The 22952-nt window shown below is 39.4% G+C and overlaps 1 protein-coding gene and 1 pseudogene across 3 annotated transcripts in view; both read right to left on the bottom strand.

Moving 5' to 3' along the window:
- Positions 1-14900, bottom strand: part of LOC105718433 (zinc finger protein 724-like) — a 41656-nt gene extending 26756 nt beyond the window's left edge. The window contains exon 1 of one of the 3 annotated variants that reach the window (XM_064362775.1): positions 14657-14900. In XM_064362775.1, coding sequence (XP_064218845.1) covers positions 14657-14686 — 30 coding nt within the window. In that variant the 5' untranslated portion in view covers positions 14687-14900. The other 2 variants (XM_064362773.1, XM_064362774.1) reach the window with 2 other exon arrangements.
- Positions 14901-20043: 5143 nt separating this feature from the next.
- Positions 20044-20570, bottom strand: LOC135269120 (riboflavin kinase-like; annotated as a pseudogene).
- Between the last annotated feature and the right edge of the window lie 2382 nt (positions 20571-22952).

The following is a 22952-nucleotide window of genomic DNA, read 5'->3' as shown; positions in this document are numbered from 1 at the left end:
TACATACTTGATTTTTTCCATTTATCTCCTTTTGTGTTTCAGGAAATTGTGCACAACAGCTCTAGAAAGGTAGCAGGATTCAGCCGGGCACAGTGACTCACGCCTGCAATCCAAGCACTTTGGGAGGTGGATTACAAGGTCAGAAACTTGAGACCAGCCTGGCCAACACAGTAAACACCATCTCTACTAAAAATACAAAAATTAGCTGTGTGTGGGTACACTGGTGCTAGGGAGGCGGAGGCAGAAGAATCTCTTGAACCTGGGAGACAGAGGTTGCAGTGAGCTGAGATCACACCACTGCACTCCAGCCTGGGCTACAGAGCAAGAGTCATCAAAAGGAAAAAAGAAAGAAAGAGAAAGAGAGGAAGGAAGGAAGGAGGGAGGGAGGGCAGGAGGGAAGGAGGAAGGAGGGAGGGAAGGAAAGAAGGAAGGAAGGAAGGAAGGAAGGAAGGAAGGAAGGAAGGAAGGAAGGAATGGTACCAGAATTCACCACCCAAAACTCTGATTTTCTCTAATCAGTTCTCTGAGGCAAGACTCCAAGGTGGGGCCAGATCTAAATGAAGCCCCCAGATAAGGTGAATCTGAACAGAACCGGGTCAGGGAGAGTACCCTATGTAGAATTCTGTGCTCTATGCCTCTGGGGGGCATCTCCAGTTCTGTTTTTTCTAAATTTACCTAGGAGAAACTTGAATGCCAGAGTTTGTGTAATTTTAATCTTTTTCAGCCACTGTGTTGTCAATTTTATAACATATACTAATAAGCAATTAAAACAAATCTCTTAAGATTTTCCAAGGTAATTTCTAAGAGGATAAATAAGTATTCCTAGCAAGGTAAAATAAATACAAATAGTAATAACAACTATTCTGTCGCTAAATATCTTAAGATGATGACATCAGAAGTCGCAAAAATATAAAGTGGCCCAAGTAAAGCCTAAGGTTTTTTTGCACACATCTATTTATTGCACCAACCATATGATTCTTTTTTTTTTTTTCCTTTTTTGAGATGGAGTCTTGCTCTGTCACCCAGACTGGAGTGCAGTGATGTGATCTCAGCTTACTGAAACTTCTGCCTCCCGGATTCAAGCAATTCCCTGCCTCAACCTCCTGAGTAGCTGGGATTACAGGCACCTCCCATCACACCTGGCTAATTTTTGTATTTTTAGTAGAGATGGGGTTTTACCATCTTGGCCAGGCTGGTCTTGAACTCCTGACCACCTGATCCATCCTCCTCAGCATCCCAGAGTGCTGGGATTACAGGTTTGAGCAACCGCACTTGGCCCCAACCATATGATTCTTAATTCAACAATGTATCTTGTCACTACTCTATACTGAAAGTTCCTGGATGGTAAAAACCATAACTGCTTCAAATATTTTCTGAATGGTCATAAAAAATAAAAAATACTTCATCTGTTTGAGTCTCCAGACCTTGTTTTTCACCCAACTACCAGGAAACTGGAGAAATTTCATCTGGATACTAAAGACATCTTTTGTATGAGGGGAGGAACAAACACAGGCTGACTCATTTCCCTTACACTGAGACTTAGGAGAATTAAACGTTCTTGTCTGACTGACACAGTTCTGCTCTGGACATCCTCAGATTTCTCAACAACACTGAGGTGATTGTGAGGGGGCTTCCAGTGAGCCTGGGCTGCTGGCCCAATGGTAAGCCAGGCAGAGAAGCTCAGGCTTATTCTAAATAGAAAACAGAACTGCCCTGGTGTAGCTTTAGAACCTGGATCGCCTTGTCCTGACTAGTTACCTCTTGGGTAAGAGGAAAGAGAAGAATACTGTACTACAGAATCACATTTTACAGGTAGGTGTAGTTGTGATTATGCTCTGGATACACTGTGGTCTTGGTTTCTCACTCCCAAGATGCCTTTTTACACTTACAGATTTTGCCATCAGATTCAGTTTTCACATAATTATAGCAGGTCACTGAATAAGAGCTGAAAAGCTCCAAGTGCCACATTCTCAAAAAGAAACTTTAAGATGTCGATGCTGACATCTCACAATGCAGAAAACATTCTTATTTATTAAGAAATAACAATTATTGATAGGATATACATTGTCAAGATTTAGGGTTTGGGTTATGGTGTCCGGTGTGACATTAGTAAATTTATAGCTATTGTCATTTAATTAATGGCAACAGCAAACCGTTTTAAGAGATGAATATAGTTCAAAGGTGAAAAAAAGACAAAACTGTCCTCTCATTTTAATGTCTCTCTGAGTTTGACAACTGAATTTGTATTTCTCAAATAAAAGGTTTTTGTCCCCCAAAATCTCAAGATTCAGAATTTGGAGCTGCAGATTTAGGGCCTGGATTGTTGAAATAGTAACAGATGTTACCTGCACCTTTGTGGGCATTTTAGTAAGAAGAAATTTGAGGGTATTTTAGCAAGAGGAGGAAGGGGAAAGTAAAGATTCTCATGTCAACATGTCATTACTCTGATTGGGTTTCTGGGCTTGCCCCATGGTCTATGAATGTTTCAGGTCTGAAAGACAGGACTCACTGAAAGAGGTATTATGATTGATTGCTGCCCTGTGAAGTTTGTAAAAATCTGATCTAGCCTCTCTAGAAGTGACTGTAGGAGACTACAGATAGCAAATACACAGAGACACAATTCTGCCTCTGTATTCAGGGGAGAGCATGCACTCTGCAGCACAATTATGAGTTTACTGGAAGGCAGAGGGGGAAAGTCCTTGCTAGAGTTAAGCTTGGTTCACACCTTATATGTTTATATCATTTCTGATGATTCTAGACAGTATCTGGAAAGTATAATTAAGAGAAAAATTTTCTCCCACCCCAGAGAAACTCCACAATAATAGAAAAGAAAAAAACTGTTTTATCATACCATTAAACTAGAATGTGACATATATCAAAGTCAATCTGCTTAAGAGATTGCAAAGACAGAAAAATGGTCACCATAATTAGTCCACAAGAGAATTTAGAGCACCATGTCACACATAGTTCATTCTAAATTCACCTGGTAACTAAGGTGGCCATCCATGTATGCTAATTACTTATATTCAATGACAAAATCAACTTTTCACATCTTCGTGATAGAAGGCAATTTTGCAATTTGAAGCCAGGTGCCTCCTGAAGGTAGATGCTCACTCTCCAACATAAATGGTTGAATAGGGTGCTACCTTTCTGGCTTTTTACATTTTAAAGCAATGGCTCTCTACTCCCTGAGCACTAGGCTATGGCCCTCCTGCTTGCCCACTCCTGGTGGCTAGCGTCCTCTCTTGATTCCTACCATCCAACACAAAACACAGTTCACAGCACAGAGCTTACAGTGACATCTCACATCATATGTGAACATCAATTGCCAAAGCAGTGCTCCAGTGCCACATTAGAGACTGAAGCCTGAGCTGTAGGAGGAGAGCCTGCAGTCCTCCTGGGTAGAGCTGTAGCTTTGAAATAATAGGATCAGGAGCAGCGTTTCAGCCTCAGTTACTATTTATAATGGCATCATAGAAAAAATACTGCTGGATATCTAGCATGAGTCTAGATAGAGACAGATCCAAGAGCTCTCACTGTGACCATGCACCTCATTCACAGAAGCCATGAGATGCTAAAAGGGCTCCTGAAAGACACCCAAAGCTTTAAAAAGAGAAAACAGCTCTCAGTCTGAGCAAGATTACATTGGGAAAAAAAAAAAAGTTAAAAGCATCTTAAGAAAAAACCTCAGATTACATACAAGGTTAAGTCAGCCAGAAAATATTTTTCCAAAAGAAATTTCTCTCTAAACACCCAAAGTGTACAGCTACTCTCAGCATGAAACATAAGCACTATGAAGAAAGGGGTCACACTCTCAGCAGAATTTTATAAGTGTCTCTTTTATCTCTGTTGCTCTCTCATCTCCGGCCATTGAATGGGGAATCTATATTGGAATACATTTGACAATTTCCACCATTTTGATGATAAATTGGACTCTGACTTTGTTCATATAGTGGAATATATTTGAGCTTGGACCATAGGTAACTGAAGAGCTATTATAGTGTTTGGGTGGCCGCACCACTTGTTTGTCCTGTAATAGCAACATTTAAATTTAGTAAAATAAAAGACACTAAACTTACACTTACCATAGTTATTCCTACTAGATAAATTAGTAAGTGTGTCAGACTAATATCTCTTGTAACACTTTGGTAGTAAATTTGCTCTGGATACTAGATATAAATATCTAAGTACAAATAATTTTAATGTAGTAGTCATAATGCATGTATGATTTTTAAAAATTATCTTTAACCATAATTCAATTAAAGCAATTTATATTTCAAAAGTATTAATGACAATATTAAAATAACTATTTATGAAATGTATTCAGTCCAGGAGTGGTGGCTTATGCCAGTAATCCCAGCACTTTGGGAGGCCGAGGCAGGTGGACCACCTGAGGTCAAGTGTTCTGGACCAACCTGGCCAACATGGTGAAACCTTGTCTCTACTAAAAATACAAAAAATTAGCCAGGTATGGTGGCAGCCACCTGTAATCCCAGATACTCAAGAAATTGAGGCAGGAGAATCACTTGAATCCTTGAGGTGGAGGTTGCAGTGAGCCGAGATCATGCCATTGCAGTCAGACCTGGGCAGCAAGAGTAAAACTCCATCTCAAAAAAAAGAATATGTATTCAAAGTAAATAATATTATGTTATGACCTTATACTTATACTATTTTTAAAAATACTGCTTAATTTATGTAAATGCATATTGTTTAGAAACACTACACATAACTATGCTAATTGTTCTAAAGTAATAAACAGAAGTCAAAGTACAGCTACAGACTCCACTGTTCAGTTAATATACTGAACTGCTTTTGCGGTGTAAGTACTTCATCCTGCAAATATTCAATAATTACCTTGGATAATCACTTTTCTATCAAACAAACTTAATCAGCATCTTTTAGACTTTATCATTCTGTAATGGTAAATTTAATCCTGACCTTGTGTTCAACTTTTGTGTTCTCTTACAATGAGCTTTACTCTAAACAAATCTATGTCTACTTTAAAAGACTAAAAATAGAAAACATAAACCTTTGCCAAAGCAAAAATAAAAAGCAATGGATCTAAGGTTCTAAATGAATACAACCCTGAGTCAGTAAGAATGAGAAAGGGTTCACTTAGCTGTTACAGTTACTTACATATATTTTCTAAAAAGCACAGAACAAACCTACATATAATCTAAATGCTTTAAGAGAGATGAGCAAAATATTCTCCTTGATTTTTAAATAGGATAATAAAGCCACTTATTTCTCATTTATGTTTTCTCCTAAAGTAGCCAGGTCTCTGGACATGTTTTTGAACACTTGGACATCTGAATTTTAGTAGACACTGGATTCAGGCATCTAAGGAGTAGCCCTGGGCACATGGTGCACTTGGAAGAACGTTTATATTTAAAAAAGCAGAATAGAAAAAGTGTTATAAAAAGTTCATGGTTGCACATGAATAAAGCAAGTTCTTAGAGTCCTATAAAGAGATTTAGATTCTGACACAATAACAGGGGTAGCCTACAACATCCCACAGACACTATTAGACAGATTTTTGAGTCAGAAAATTAACAAAGATGCTAGGACCTAAACTCAACACTTGACCAAATAGTCTAAATATACATCTACAAAACTCTCCATCTAAAACTGAGATAATATATACTCTTCTCATTACCATGTGGCACATACTCTAAAATAGACCACACTGATGGGTGCAGTGGCTCAAGCCTGTAATCCCAGCACTTTGGGAGGCTGAGACAGGTGGATCACTTGAGGTCAAAAGTTTGAGACCAGCCTGCCTGACATGATGAAACCGTCTTTACTAAAAATACAAAAATGAGCCAGGTGTGGTGTTGGGCACCTGTAATCTCAGCTACTCAGGAGGCTGAGGCAGAAGAATTGCTAGAACTTTGGAGGCAGAGTTTGCACTGAGCTGAGATTACATCAATACACTCCAGCCTATGTGACACATTGAGACTTTGTGTCAAAAAAATAAAACTGACCACACAATCAGAAATAAAACAATTCTCAGCAAATTCAAAAATCTCAAAAATCATACCAATCACATACATAGACTACAGGTTAATAAAAATATAACTCAATTTAAAAAAACACTTGCTATCATACAGGTACATGGAAATTAAACAAACTGCACTTAAATGACTTTTGGGTAAATAATAAAATTAAGGCAGGAACTAAGAAATTCTTTTAAACAAATGAGAATAAAGATACAACATAACAGAATCTCTGCAACAGAGCTAAGACAGTGTCGAAAGGAAAATTTATATCATTAAATGTTCACATCAAAAAGGTAGAAAGATCTCAATTTAAATTTAATATCATCAATAAAAGAATGTACATCTATTTTGTATTTTGAAACTCTGCTAAAGATGCTTGTCAGTTTAAAGAGCTTTTCCACTGAGACTGTAGTTAAATAAATCACTAGCTAGATAAATGAAGAATGAAGATTCAAACTTGAAATGGCAAAATGGTCATTATAAGTGACCCCACAAAAATATAAATAATCATTGAAGTCTACAGTAAACACCTCTATGCACACAAACTAGAAAACCTAGAAAACAGTGGATAAATTTCTAGACAAATACATGCTCCCAAGATTAACAAACAACAAAAAAAAAATTGAGTCCCTGAATAGACCAATAACAAGCTCCAAAACTACATTTGTAAATAAATAGCCTACCAACCAAAAAAACAAAAAGCCCAGGACCAGACAGATTCACAGCTGAATTCTACCAGATGTACAAAGAAGACGTGGTACCATTTCTACTAAAACTACTTCAAATAAATTGAGAAAGAGGGACTCCTCACCAAGTCATTATATAAGAACAGCATCATTCTGATACCAAAACTTGGCAGAGATAAAACAAAAATAGAAAACTTGAGGCCAATAACTTTGATAAACATTGATGAAAAAAATCCTCAATGAAATACCAGCAAACCAAATCCAGCTGCACATCAAAGAGCTAATCCACTATGTTCAAGTAGGTTTTATCCGTGGGATGCAAGATTGGTTCAACATACAAATTAATAAATGCTATAAGTCACGTAAACAGAACTAAACATAAAAAAACACAAAATTATCTCAATAGAGACAGAAAAAGCTTTCAATAAAATTTAACAACTTTTATGTTAAAAGCTCTCAACAAATTATGTATTGAAGGTACATACTTCTTCATAATGAGTTATCAGTGACAAACCCAAAACCGAAATACTGAATGAAAACAAGCTGAAAGCATTTCTCCTTGAAAACTGGAGGAAGACAAAACTGCCTTCTCTCACCACTCTTATTTAACATACAATTCAAAGTTCCAGCCAGAGCAATCAGGCAAGAGAAAAAATATAAACATTCAAACAGAAAGAGAGGAAGTCAAACTATCTCTGTTTGCAGATGACATGATTTTATATTTAGAAAATCCTACAGTCTCAGTGGAAAAGCTCTTTAAAGTGACAAGCATCTTTAGAAGAGTTTCAAAATACAAAATAAATGTACTAAAGTCAGTAGCATTCCTGTACATCAACAACAACCAAACCAAAAGCCAAATTAAAAAAAAAAAAGTCTCATTCACAATCTCTAGGAATATGGCTAACCAGGGAGGTGAAAGATTTCTTCAAAAAGAATTATAAAACACTGAATTAAAAAGTCAGAGATGACACAAACAAATGGAAAACCATTTTATGCTGATAAATAGAAAAGATCAATAATATTAAGATGGCCATACTGCCCAATGAAATTTACAGATTTAATGCTATTTCTATTAAACCACTGACACAATTTTTGGCAGAACAACAGTAACAACAACAACAAACTATTTTAGATTTCATATGGAACAACAACAACAAACAAATAGCCAAGGCAATCCTAAGGAAAAAGGGTAAAACTGAAGGCATTACATTACCAACCTCAAACTATACTACAGGACTACAGTAACCAAAGCAACATGGTACTGGAAAGGAAACACAACACAACACAACAAAAAACAAACAAACAAACAAAAAACAGACTCATAGACCAATGCAACACAATACAGGCCTAGAAATAATGTCGCACACCTCAAACCATCTGACCTTTAACAAAGCTGAAGAAAAGAATTTAGGAAGAAATCCCTATTTAATAAATGGTGCTGAAATAACTAGCTAGGACTATGTAGAAGACTGAAACCAGATTCCATCCTTAGTCCATATACAAGAAAATACTTAAAATAAATTAAAGACTTAAATGTAAAACTTAAAGTTGTAAAAAATAAATAAATAAAAACACTGACAGATAATCTAGGAAATACCATTCTAAACACAGAAACTGGCAAAGATCTCATGATGAAGTTACCAAAGCAATTGCAACAAAAGCAAAAATTGACAAATGGGACCTAATTAAACAAAAAAGCTTCTTCATAGAAACGAAAATCATCAACAGAGTAAACAGACAACCTGCAGAATTTAAAAAAAAAAAATTTGCAAACTATGTTTTGTCAAGGGTCTAATATCCAGAATCTATAAAAAACTTAACCAAGTTTACAAGAAAAAAAGCAAACAACCTCAGTAAAAAGTAGGCAGAAAAACATGAACAAATGCTTTTCAAAAGAAGACATACCTGTGGCTAACATGTATATTTTTTAAAATGTTCATCACTAATTATTAGAGAAATGAAAGGAAAAACCACAATGAGATACCATTTCACACCAGTCAGAATGGCTATTATTAAAAAGTCAAAAATTAACAGATGCTGGCAAGGTTGTAAAAAAAAGAAAATGCTTATAAACTGCTGGTGTGAATTTAGTTCAACCACTGTGAACACCAGTGTAGTAATTCCTCATTTGATCTCACAATTTCATAATATAAATTTTTCTTGCAAAAAGACACATATGTCAGGTGCAGTGGCTCACATGGGTATACCCAGCACTTTGGAGGCCAAGATGAGAGGATTACCTGAGGTCAGGACTTCAAGACCAACCTGAACAACATAGAGAAACCCCATCTCTACTAAAAATACAAAATTAGCTGGGCATGGTGGTGCATGCCTGTAATCCCAGTTACTTGGGAAGCTGAGGCTGGAGAATTGCTTGAACTAGGGAGGCAGAGGTTGCAGTGAGCCAAGATCACACCACTGCACTTCAATCTGGGCAAGAAGAGTGAAACTCCATCTCAAAAAAATAAAATAATAAAATAAAATAAAAAGACACATGCACATGCGTGACCATGGTGGCAATATTCAAAACAGCAAAGACATGGAATCTGCTGGGTGTGTTGGCTCACACCTGTAATCCCAGCACTTTTGGAGGCCTAGGCAGGCAAGTCATCTGAGTTCAGGAGTTCAAGACCAGCCTGGCCAACATAGTGAAACCCTGTTTCTACTAAAAATATAAAAGAAATAGCTGGGCATGGTGACACGTTCCTGTAATTCCAGCTACTCTCGGGAGACTAAGGCAGGAGAATCACTTGAACCCAGAAGGTAGAAGCTGCAGTGAGCCAAGATCTCACCATTGCACTTTAGCTTGGGCAAAAGAGTAAAACTTTAGCTCAGAAAATAAATAAATAAATAGACACACAAAGACATGGAATCAACCTAAATGCCTAGTAATGCCAGACTGGATAAAGAAAATGTGGTATAGACAGCCATGGTGCCTCCTGCCTGTAATCCCAGAACTTTGAAAGGCTGAGTTAGGTGGATTGCCTGTGTCCATGAGTTCAAAACTAGCCTAAAACACAAAGCAAAATGCCATCTCTACAAAAAAGTCAAAACAAAATATTAGCTGTGCATAGTGGTGTGTGCCTGTACTTATAGCTACTTGGGAGGCTGAGGGAGAAAGATTACTTGAGCCCAGGAGGCTGAGGCTGCAGTGAACCAAGATGATGCCACTGCACTCGAGCCTGGACAACAGAGTGAGATGGACACAAAGAAGGGAACAGACACTGAAGTCTAGTGGAGGGTGGAGGGTGGAGGGTAGGAGGACAAAGAGGATGAGAGAAAAACACCTGTTTGGTGCTATTGTACCTCAGTGACAAAATAATCAGCATGTCAAAGCCCATGACCCAATTTTACCTGTATACCAAACCTGCACATGTACCCCTGGCCCAAAAATAAACATTAAAAGGAAAAAAAATCCATGGGTGGGAGAGAGTGTAACGCAGGTGGAAGAAATGGTTTGTGCTACAGATAGTGGCCCAGGTGGAGCTGCACTCGGGTTTATTCCTGTGTCAATGCAGGCAGATGAGATTATAAACAGATGGCCCAGAACCCTAGGCTGGCAGAGAAAACAGGTTGTTGCTGCAGATTCAGTGTCTGGGGGTAGGGATATGCCAGGAGACTTCTAGATACTTTAGTAGGTTTTTGGCAAGAAATGCTAGGATCAAAAATGCTGTGGTGCAATTCCTAAATGTGTCTAGTCCTGGGAGTGCTGTAGACACAGCAATGTCTAGTGGGTATGTTGGTGAGTGGGTAGAAATCCTGTGGTGAGAGCTGTGGGAAAAGGGGGTCTGCTATCAGAATTCCCTTCTTCTAAGTTTTCAATAATCTTTCACCCTGGGAGAAGACCTGGAATCACAAGACAGTGGGCAGAGTGACAGCCTGTGTGCAGGAGAGTAGAGCCTCCCATTCCCAGACACCCAGAGTTCCACTCCAAGCCAGGCCAGGCCAGGCCTCTGGGATATCTTCCTTTTGGCATCAGTTCTGTAAGGTTTGCTGAACACCAAGCAATTCTCCAACACCAACTCATTGTCTGATATTTTAATTCTGACACCACCCAGAGTCAGCACAGATTCTAATTCAGGGCTCGGTCCCACAGCATTGTCCTTACTGCGCATGTCACAGAACTCAGCAAAACACTGTATCCTTTACCAGTTTATTATAAAAGATACAACCCAGGACAAGCCAAATGGAAGAAATGTATAGAACAAATAAAAAGATGGGCAGAATGAAGCACACACATAATCCAGGTGAATAGCTGTGATTAATAGAATTCTCCAGCCTTTGAGTTCTCCAGGAACAGTTTGTGGAAAGAAACACCCTTCCCATTATGACTTAGATGGCGCTCTCTTTTCTTACCTTTCACATACCCAGACACAGGCTCTCCACATTTTCTGCTTTTTTCCATTAAAAAAAAAAATCACCTGAATTTGTCATCAGTGACCAAAATGAAATACTTCTTCATCAAACTTTACTCAAGTTTATCTCCTTTCCACAGACTCCGGACTTTGAGCTACCCTTTGTCTGAGCCAATATACAAATGTACGTTATGTTCCTCATAAGAACATGCTGACTTCAGGGTAAAACACTCTCTGACCTAAAATCTGATTATTCACCCTCCATTTGCCATTCCCCTCAAACCTTCTTTTTAGTTGGCTTTGCTCCTCCTTAAGAAAGAAAGCCCTTGTCTGCCTAAATTTTGCAATCTTTATAGATCTTATAGTTAGTACTTCCTCCTGTTGCAATATTCCTTTGGAATTCAATTTTTTATTTTTTACTTAAATATAACTGCTTTATTTTACAAAATCGAGAAACTACCTCAAAACAGTAACAACTTCATCTTCAGGAAGACTCTCCCAGTCCCCTTCCATCTGCCCATGGACCCCCAGCTTTCCAGGGCTCTGAAGCTTCTCTGAGTATAAAGGTTTCTTCCATGGCTGAGGTGAGCAGCTGAGACACCTGCACAGAAGTTCTCAGAAAGAACTAATTGGGCCTTTAATAACCTCTTTGTGCAGGTTCAATATTACCCTTAGCTCAGAGTCACTGGGTTCAGGCTTTAATTTTCATCTCAGAGTAATTCACTTGGCTTTTGAAACTAAGTGTGTGTACAATCCAGAAAATTACTCCAGCACAGTATTAACATAAGATGAAGAAATTTTAAGGTGTCTACATTTCATACCTCAATAAGAAAAGTAAAAGTATCTATTTATTTCAAACAATAAATGTATTATGGATAATTTTAATTAAAATTATGTAGTAAACAATTAGTCACATGAAAACACTTCTAGGGGGTACCAAGTTTCATCTAATAAAATTTAGCATGAAACTCAGAAATCATGATAACGGGATAGAGAACAGAGATAGTCACTGTCACAAATGTACCCTACAAAAAGAGGACCTAATGTTTTCATGAATCTATGTAACTCACCAGATATCCATCACATTTTCTTGTGGAAAGGCATTCATTTTCTACAGCCAAAATGGAAGAGAGATTTTTCCTATTCCTTTCCTTCATAGCTAGCATTCTGAAAGCAAAGCCTTAAAATTCTGTTTGAAATCACCAAGCCATAAGAAACTCACCTGAGAAAACTTCAAAACTCATGTTGGGAAAGAAAAAGGTAAATGAGAATTTTTAACAAATGTATGATTAGATGTTATTTTTTGTTTCTGAAACCCACCTCTTCTACGCCCTTTGTAAATCTTGTTTTTTTTTTTCCTTTCAAGTCCTACTAATAAAATGCAACTTACAATTAAAAACTGAGACCAAGTAAGTGAACAAATCTTTGAAAGGTGACAAGCCCAGAGAGTGGCAGTGGTGATTAAAAAACAAATCTGCCTTATTCATGTGTCAATTAAGGCTATTCAATCACTTGAGCGACTCTCCACCCCATCCTCTCACTGAAGTGCTCAATAACCACCTGCTCAGGAGACTATGTATGACTACGCGCGACCCAGTGAGTGATCCAGATGCATTTTACTCCACAAGTTCTTACACCATCTCACTGGGGTCAGGTTGTTTCTGACTTTTGGGATGTCATTTTTTTCTTTCACAAATTTTTCAATATTTTTCTTTAACTATATTTATTTCACTATTTTTTTGTCCCCTTAAAAAATCCAGGGGTCAGACATTATTTCCATGTTTTTTCCTCAATACCAGCATCTGATTGGCTGACCAGCAATGTGTCGCCAAGAAATCGAAGCTGGGTCAAGTAAAGACAGTTTCAATGTCTCAAGGGGTTAGCTTTTCAAAAAACAGAGTACACCAGGAGATGACTGTCAGTCCCACCACATCCACCTGCTTCCTTGAGAGGCTACGCTCCATACCTCAGGTTGTCCTATGAGGAAAAATAACCCGGGAGCTGGTATTCACTAGACACTTCAGCAACGTAACCTTGGCAGGTATCTTGGTTTATCCCAAAACAGTACTGAAACCCAGGACCAGGGTGACTGAGGACAAATGACCCCAAGATGTTCTAAGGGAATCCCTGACCCAAAAACATTCTGATAAGACTTCTGCTCCTAGGGAAGATAAAAAGAAAAGAGAAACTTTTTTTTTTAAAAAAGATACAGTGTCAGAGGTTTATTCTTTATTCTCAAGGACAATATTTTTCAAAGAGAAAACACATCTTTGTAAAAGTCCCATCCAATGCTTTGTCAAAAAATGATTAACTAATGGCCATGTACGGTAGTTCACTCCTGCAATCACAGCATTTTGGGAGGCTGAGGAGGGCAGATCACTTGGGGTCACGAGTTTGAGACCAGACTGGCTAACATGGTGAAAATCTGACTCTACTAAAAATACAAAAGTTAGCCGGGTGTGATGGTGCGCACCTGTAATACCAGCTGTTCAAGAGACTGAGGCAGGAGAATCACTTGAACCGGGGAAGCAAAATCTGCAGTGAACCGAGATCACTCCACTGCACTCCAGTGTGGGTGACAAAGTGAGATTACATCTTATTTTTTTTTTAATGGCTAATGAAAATACCGCATCTAAAATGTACACTAAAGGACAAGGAGTTGATAATGTGAATTAGGGAGGGGAAATTGGCATTTGGAAATGTTAAAAAGAACTGGAAATGTAGTATTTTACTGCAAGCCAGAGTTAGGATGAAAGAATGCAGGGTGGGAGTGGAAGGCAGACGTGAGAGGTTGCTTGCGCCGCACGTGAAAAACGCAGGGGAAAATCACTTTCCTGTGGTGTGAGAAAATAACTAAGTGGCAGGCAATGAGACTGACGCGGCCCTAGTCTGGATTTTTCACTTAAAAATAAAATCTAACTCAAGTGCATTTTTTTAGGGGGGGTAAATTACTACATTGGTAGAAAAAATTTCAGACTTAAACAATTATAAACTGTCAATTAACCTCTGATTGCATAACCAGGAAATTTGGAAGCTCAGAGTGGAAATTAAGAAACTACTTAACTGTATCTAACCGATTAATGAATATGGGTTTCTCTTAATCATGCACCTTGTAAAAAGTCTTCTCTTAAACCCTGTCGCATGGACCACAAACTACAAACCATAGCTGGGTGCTCTACAATTTTTGAACCACTGTTTGAAAAATTATTTAATATTTTTGTGATGACTCCAATAAATTTTTTTTAAAAGAGGGACCAAAAGCTCTTCCGATTCCTGAACCCTGCACTCCAATTCAGGATTCTCCCCAGACGACCCTCTCGTGGTCCCTGCACAATCCGGGAGAGACGCGGTGCGGTGGGTGCAGAGTTGCCCAAAGGGGGCTCCAGGCCGGGGCACAGTCACTGTGCAGGCAAGAAACAGGACTCCCGGGTTCCCGCCTGTCCGCCCAGCCGCCATCTTATGGCTGAAGGGGACTGAAGATCGAGCTGGCCAAGGCGGACTCACAGCCTCAGATTTTGGAGCTGACTGCTGGGGACCTGAGTCCCGCTACAGCCACTTCCCACCGCTTTCAACCAGCCCCTTCCCACTCTCTAGATGTCGGATCCCGCACTCTCACCACTTCGAGGTTTCCAGCGGCTCCTGGCATCTCAGCTGTGGATCTCTCAATACCTGAAGGTCACAGGACCACACAGACTGGATCTCCAGGAGCGGAGGACACAGAGCAGCAAAGGACGCAGAGCAGCGGAGGACACAGAGCAGCAAAGACGAGACCCGGGGCTCTGTCTGCAGGAAGAGACAAAGAACCCGCCAAATCCCGGAAGCTGTCCTGCACTTTTCAGTTGCCTGTCTTATTGGACAGTTCCTAGTTTAGAGTCTCTGACTAGGTAACGCTTAAGGCCCGCCCCCTTTAGTCCCTGAATGACAGAAGATTTGACCAGACACTGGGCTAAATGAAGAAAGAGTGACAGCCTGGGCTGCAACTTTTTCAGGTAGGGCTTCCTCCCTGAAGGGAGCCAGGACCAACCAGGAAGGTATTTGCATTTAACCTTGTGTAAAAAGTGATATGCATTTATAAATAACATATTATAAGGCTATTCACAAATGGAAAGAATCTAATAACAATTATTTAACAACTTCAGATTTTATGACCTTCCTGGCTTCTGGTCCTTTGAGCAGGCAGCCTGAGATTTTAAAAAGGAGGCAATCCTCTGAAATAAAATGTGAGCCAAATGTGAATTTTACAATTTCTATTAGCCAAACTTTTTTATTTTATTTTTATTTATTTATTTATTTATTTATTTTTTTGAGGCTGAGTCTCACTCTATCACCAAGGCTGAGTGCAGTGGCATAATCTCTGCTCACTGCAACTTCTGCCTCCCGGGTTCAAGCGATTCTCTTACCTCAGCCTGTCTGGCTAATTTTTGTGTGTGTGTGTGTGTTTAGTAGACACAGTTTCACCATGTTGACCAGGCTGGCCTCGAACTCCTGACCTCAGGTGATCTCCCCTACTCGGCCTTCGAAAGTGCTGGGCTTACAGGAGTGTGCCACAGCACCTGGACTTATGCAGCATTTTTAAAATAAAATTTTCTGTGGTTTCATTTCTAGGCAGACTTTTTATTGAATAGTGTTTGGATTTTTTTGGAAGCCTCTTTGAAGGATTAATTTGTGGTTGCATTAAAAGGTTAGTTGGGTGCCAGTTGCACAACCAGTTTGCTTTATTTGCATCTTGGGGGTATTTTTTCTAGAGCAGCCATAGTGTACTGTGGGAAGTGGAGCTGGGCAGCGTCCTTCCCTGACTGTATTATTTTGCCCTTCTGCTGTGTGCAGTGCTGAGAAAACCTCGGGCATTGATTATCTACACAGTGTCTCTGGGGACATTATTGACCCATCGCTGACTGCCTGTGACTCTTGATTTTTACACAGCCTCCATGACATTCATAATAATCCATGTTGTCTTATTGCTACTCAGCTCTGGGAGCTAACTGATGCAGCTTTAGAACACCACAATGTTTCTGGAGAGCGTTTCTTGCATATGGGGTAAAATGTTGTAGCAATTTTAGAATTCTGTCCTGTGTTGTTTTAATAGCTACCTCTATATTAAGATTCTACACACAGTTAAATTTTTACTGTTTTTAAAAAGTCAGGGCTAGATTTGCATATATTGTCAACAAGAAATTTAACATGATTAATATAAAATCTTATACTTTTAAAATATTGGGATACCAAAGACAATATTTTCTATTAACATTAGACTTAACATTGTTATGACATGTATCTTCAAAATTAAATTTTAAAACATTTTGCAAGGATTATGCTGTGATTTGTTACAATGCTAGATATTACAGCAAATGGGGAGGATTTCAGGGTTTAAAGTTTCTGATTGTATTTTAGTATGTTTCTAATTTCCCACTGTCAAAATGTCTTCTAAGATACATTTTAACTTCTCTATATCAAGTTACATGAAATTGAGTAAAACTGTACATTAGTTACCCTGAAAGATTTTTTTAATTGAAGCTTTAATAAAAAGTGGGTTTCCTTGAATGTGTAGCTTTTTATTTTATATTGGAGTCTTCATATATTTTATTAATATTATATTACTTTCATTTTTATTATTTGCCATATATTTCCTAATCCACAATTAGCATTAATTATGGTACAATAATTTGTAATCTAAGTGTTGATGGAAATTATAGCATTTCAAAAGCAGCTCAGAGATCCTAAGAAAGAGGCTTTATTCTGTTGGTAGGGTGAATAAAATGTATACCCTACCAACAGTATAAAGATAATTCATTAAGGATTTAAGATAGTTTAAATATTTTAATGTATTTTAACTACTATTACTGTAGGAGAGGCTGTCAAGCTAAAAAAACAGCAATTAATGCTTGTATTGGACAGTTTTATAGAACAGATAGGTCACAAGCTGGGTTAATATTGTTGTTGCTTTTTAGTAAAGTCGTATAGCGTTTTCATTAGAACAAAATTTTCTTTAACAAATCTTACTTTAATAAATTTAAATTTTGGGGATTAAAATAGAGTTAATTTCTCCTTATTAGTATGTGTTCAACTTCATGAAAATGTCTACTGTGCCACTGACAGCAATACGTTCAAATGATTAGTAGGTCACACCTTTGAAGTATTTAAAATTTGACAACTTACATCAGTGAATTTTGCAATTTTAAAAAAGAAAGAGAAAAGGATCTTTCTTTTAAACTGTCATATGATCAAACTACCAACACTCTTCAAAAGCATTTTGAAATGTTCATTCCTTTGTTTTAGTTTATGGATTTAGTTTTCATGTTTTCTAAAACTTTAGTAGTAGATTTTATGTTTGAGTGATACATAGTTTTCCAAATGTGTGCTTTTAAAAATATCAAACCATTATAAAATTAGGATTTTTTTTCTTTGAGATGGGATCTCACTCTTGTTGCCCAGGCTGGAGTGTAATGGTGTGACTAGACTCACTGCAACCTCCCGCTTTCCAGATTCAAGCAATTCTCCTGCCTCAGCCTCCTGAGTAGCTGGAATTACAGACATATGCCACCACACCCAGCCAATTTTTGTGTTTTCAGTAGAGACGGGGTTTCTCCACATTGGTCAGGTTGGTTTCGAACTCTCGACCTCAGGTGATCCACCACCTTGGCCTCCCAAATCCCCAGCTGGGATTACAGGCATGAGCCACTGTGCCCAGCCTAAAATGAGGATTTTTAAATTAAAGCTTTTGCAAAGGCGGCTTCAGAGGGTGGGGTGGTACATAGTGTAGCCTTAGTGGGTTGATCTGTATGACAGATCTGTACAGAACCCCGAACAACAAACTTTCCTCTAATTTGAATCTAGTTGTTTCTCAGCTCATTTTGTTTCAATTTATGTCCACTTGATGTGAATAGAACCCAATGAAAGAAAAAAACACAGGAAAGGCATTCCACTTCTCATCCTTGCAAATTAGTATTGTTCTTTTAAATTAAATAATTGAATATCCTCTCATTTTTTATGCCAAACCCATGATATTTTAAGACACAGGATGACAGTAGATGCCACTAACCATCTCGAAGTCTCAAGCAGAGGCCTTTTTAAAATCAAGGTGCAGTTCAGTAACCTTTGAAAAAACAAAGGTTACAAGACCCCATTCCTACACTTTTTTTATACTTAGTCAAAATTTATTTCAAGGCCTGAAAACATTCAGACTAATCAAAATGGTACTACTGTAACTTCTTATAAAAGTTTTGAAAAATATAGACACAACCCCTCAAACACCACACTATCCGATTCTCAGAAGCAATGGCTATTTAACAAGATGTAAAGGGACGATAACATATCAATGAACTTTCACACACCCAAAGAGAGCATTTAGTAGCAAGTTAGTCAGACAAAACACAAACATTTTCACATTTCCCATGTTTGTTATTAACTTTGCTTCATGAAGCCACTGATAGCCAAGGTTTCTTTCAAGTATAGGATTTCTAACATTAAAAACTGTGTTTTTGACACATTTTTATTAAGAAATGAAAAGCAAAACACAGTCCGACTGTATTTATGAGTCCTTCTTCTCCAACAGCTTTAGATGTTTTTCCTAATACTTTTTACACAAAATATTTTTATTAAAATCAGTTCTAATTTACTTATGCAGATTAGGGGAAATGGTTCACCATAAATTAACTTTGAAATTACCCTCTATGTTTCTATCTCTATCCCCCAGTCACCACCATATCTGTTGCTACAGTGAACAATGATGCAAAGTACTGTTTGAGGGGGCCCAAAGGAATCTGTACTCTTAATTTCCCACATATTAGGTAGTTGAAGGAAAAATCCATGGTATGAAGGCTATTTAACTAAAACTTTATGCTTTTCCCTCAAGCTATAAGTACTTTTTAGACTAGCATTAAATTATATTGTGCAAATACAACTACACCAGTTTAGATTTGCCTTGGAACAAAATTAATTTCAAGGCCTTAAATATTAAAAATAAATAATTTTCTAACTATTTCATAGTTCAATTGGCTCTTAAATAGTTTTGCTAGGGAGGGAAACATTTTGTGTTCTTTAAGAAACTGGCACATGTAAAAGAATATATGTTCACTTAAATCTTGCGAAAATCCAAAGATGAAGTCTGTTTTGTTTTTCCTAAAAAAGGAAAAAAGAACCAAAGAAAAATGTTGAAGAACAAGAATATTTACCCTTAAAAAGAAGACACATTATCCAACAAAAAGGAGGCATACAGATTTGAAAACACTATTTTACTGTCTTCAACAACAAAAAACAGATAGAGGAAGTCCAGAGGACTTAGAATTAAAGCAGATCTATACAAAAATGAAGATGGTACAATTATGTGACTTCAAAGAAAATGACTAAAACAAAATTTTACAAACATCTTCATGTTTGTAATGTATTAATGCACAAAATATTCAAAAAACAAAGTCTGGGTTTCTTCCCTGTAGGTTTATGATAAACTATCAATTTTCTATATAATGCATTCCCTTTTTGTTTTTTGTTTTTAAATAGAGATGGGGTCTCGCTATATTGCCCAGACTAGTCTTGAACACCTGAGCTCAAGCAATCCTCCCACCTTGGCTCCCAAAGTGCTGGGATTACAGGTGCAAGCCAGTGCACTTGGCCTTAATGCATTTACTTTTATAAGCCTTCTTTGTTTAGAAGTATACACTATACAAGTACATACAGGCTGGTATTCTACCCTGAAAATTTCATTTTTCATCTCAAACTAGTGACTTGCCTTTTTACCCATACTTATACACAAGTAATACTTTTCCAGTGGTACATTTTAATCAATACATATTTTTTAAATCTTGATTTTTAAATGAATCTTTTTAGTGCTATGACATGATGGGCTTCATTTAACAGTAGAAGCATGATGTGGTAACTACATTGTACTATTTAATTCACAACTGTAGGAAAGTGTTTGATTTTTAAAACATAACCAAGATGAGGCTGGACAGTAATAAACACAGAAACACTAGAAAACAGTGAATGGATAAACAATACAATTTTTCATCAGTGGCCATTCATTGTTTTGCTTTTAGAAACCTGGAAGAAATTGTCTTCTTTGATTTTCAAATGCTCTGGTAAATCTAGTCGTTTCTTAGATTCCTCAATATCACCTTGAATTGCTGAAATAAGTGACTCTAAAGAATCAAAGTTCTTTTCTGTTCCGAGGTAGCCAACAATGGCCACATTGAGGATTTCCCCATAGAAGTCCTCTTTGAAGGTGTGCGTATGTGTTTCCATGGACTTCGTATTCTTGTAGTATGGGTTCCAGCCTGTGCTCACCACCATCTTATGGACATCTCCACTTCCAACACTGGCCCAACCATAATTAATGCCAGTGGATATATCAGCTGAAAGATTATCTACCACTTGCTCAGGAAAATTAGCTGTGGGGATGCCCAGCTGCTTGGATCCATGGCTGAAGCCATTCACCACTTGGCCGCGGCAGAAGTAAGGCAGATGTCCATAATGCAGTCCGCTCCGGGCATGGGCTGCGGCCCGGTCCGCGTGTCCTGTGGAGCCACTGTCGACGCGGTGCCTGGACCTCGGTCCAGCTGGGGGGCAGGAGTGTGAGCTCTGCCTGCCGCGGGGTGCACCAGGGGGTGGGCAAAGCCAGCGACAAGACCCAGCGGGTCCCTGAGGCCGCGGACCCAACAAAAGCCGCCCAGCAACTCCGGAGCTGCGTCTCTCTACAGTTTCTAAATTAGCTAGGTGTAGTGGTGCATGCCTTTATTCCTAGCTAATAGAGGGGCTGATGTTGGAGGATCACTTGAGCCCAGGAGGTCGAGGCTGTCGTGAGTCATGGTGTCACCACTATATTTCAGCCTAGACAACAGGGCAAGACACAGTCTCAGAAAAAAAAAAAAAAATCAGGGTGAATGTGTGACAAGCCACTGTCTATAGGTAGATGAGAAACAATCGAAAAAGACAAGGATCAACAGGAGGAGAAAAACAAGAAAAGGGTGGTGTCCTCGACGCAGGTGAGGTTAGACCGTACCTTTCTCCAGAACTCACTGGAAAGACTCCATGACGGTCAACACACGATTAACTGGAATAACCCGATTGCGCAATAGGAGAAAAAAATGCAAGTTGCTGGAATCACACTTACAGATATACTCAAATACGTTACATGTCCGGGTAAAAGGCTCTTGTAGGTGCTCCAAATATATATCCTCCTAAATTTGTAAACCACAGCGATCTCGGAACCAAATCTTCTCTACTTAGAATTTTAGTTCCCAAGTGAAAGAACAGTTAAATACTTTTTTTTTTTTTGACAAAAACAAGAAGGGCAACCATCACCCCACATCCCTGAGTGAAATAGGAAGATTTGGAAAAGCGCACTAAGAGGGCAGGGACATGAGGTCCAGACTTGAAGCAGCTTCTGAGAAAGATCTCATTCCAAGGACAAGCTCAAGTACATGGGTGAAATGGCCAGGATGCCCTCCTGGAAGGGAAATTTGGCTGAGCCCTATGAGGAGGGGAGCCCTCCCCAGCAGCATCTGCATCGACCCAGTGAGATCAGAGATGGGATGGTGAGAAACTGGAGAGCAGAGGGTGACAGAGACCCAGAGAAGGGAGCAGAGACCCAGACAGAGGAGCACAGGAATGAGGAGGGACAGAGTCCTAGAGGGAGGAGGAAAGATGGAGCCTGAGGATCAGACCCTGAGGACGAGGGTTAGACCGAGACCTAGAGAGAGTGAAGAGTGAGGGCACAGCATCAGAGAAGGTAAAGAGGGTGCTGGGATGTGCATGATTCAGGGCTGTGGCTTGTGTGCAAATCCTGATTTCAACACTCTGCATGATGGAGACTTTCTGCCCCAGCAAGACAAGGATAACAACAGAGCCCCATGAGGTTGTAGTGGAGGCTGAATGGGATCGTTCCATTGAAATCTCTGGCAGAGGATGTGACCCACCAGGGAAGCTCACCTGCTACGAGTCCTATAACTGGAGGTTGAAATAGGCCATCAGGGCATGCAGGTAGTCATTCTGCACTTCACCTGCAGGCAGAAGGGGGAGGTGAAGGTCTGGTATTCCACCTTGATGGTGTATATGTCCCCCTCCTGCAGGACAGGAGCAGGAAAGCACTGAGATGTGGCCCCATCCTCACTTCATTTTCTCCTCCCCCAGCTCCCCAGCCCCTGGAGGGCCCATAACCTTGCTGTCCCCTTTCTGCTGGTCCTCACTCACTGGTTCCTGACCTCGGCTCCTCATTCATTTCTCCTCCTGCCTGTCTCACTCCCAACACACCACCCAGGTTCAAACCTGGGTTCCTCGTTCCCTTCTTTCCCACACCCAAACCTGGCAGCTCCACCCTAACTCTGTCCAGTGTCCCCTCCTGCCCCCCCATCTGGCCAGACTTCACTCAAATGCAGGTACCCTGCTTTGCCCTCTCACCAACCTCTTCTTGAAAAGTCTACCAATGTCATGACCTCAAACACTGACCCAAATGCCAACCTAAAACCCTGCACCAGCTCCCTGTGTTCTCAGGAGGGTGACTTGGGTGGGGTTCCTGCCCTGCCAGTCTCCTCTCTGCCACTCAACGACTTCCTCTGTCCCCAATACCAAACCTCAACCCCCCAGCTCCAGCTCAGTAAATACTCACTGTCACCATTCTTTTTTTAAAAAACAGGTCTCCAAAAGAAAACAAAGAGAAACAAACAAACAAAAAGTGTTGCCCAGGCTGGAGTGCACTGGGGGGATCGCAGCTCGATGCAGCCTTTAACTCCCAGGCTCAAGTGATCCTCCTGCCTCAGCCTCCTGAGTGGCTGGCACCACAGGTGCAGCTCTGAGCCGAGCCTGTCCCCATGCTGTTTTGCAGTGTGCCTGTGTCCTGGCCCATCACCCCCAGGTTGTGCCTTTCAGTGCACATGCTGCAGGCTTTGAGCTGCCGGCTTTGGTGTATTCTCCAGAGGATG

The sequence above is a fragment of the Aotus nancymaae genome, unplaced genomic scaffold (assembly GCF_030222135.1).
Source record: "Aotus nancymaae isolate 86718 unplaced genomic scaffold, 86718_ANA_hifiasm-v0.15.2.pri h1tg000049l, whole genome shotgun sequence".
NCBI classification, from domain to species: Eukaryota; Metazoa; Chordata; class Mammalia; order Primates; family Aotidae; genus Aotus; species Aotus nancymaae.
This window is presented reverse-complemented; position numbering and strand designations above follow the sequence as displayed.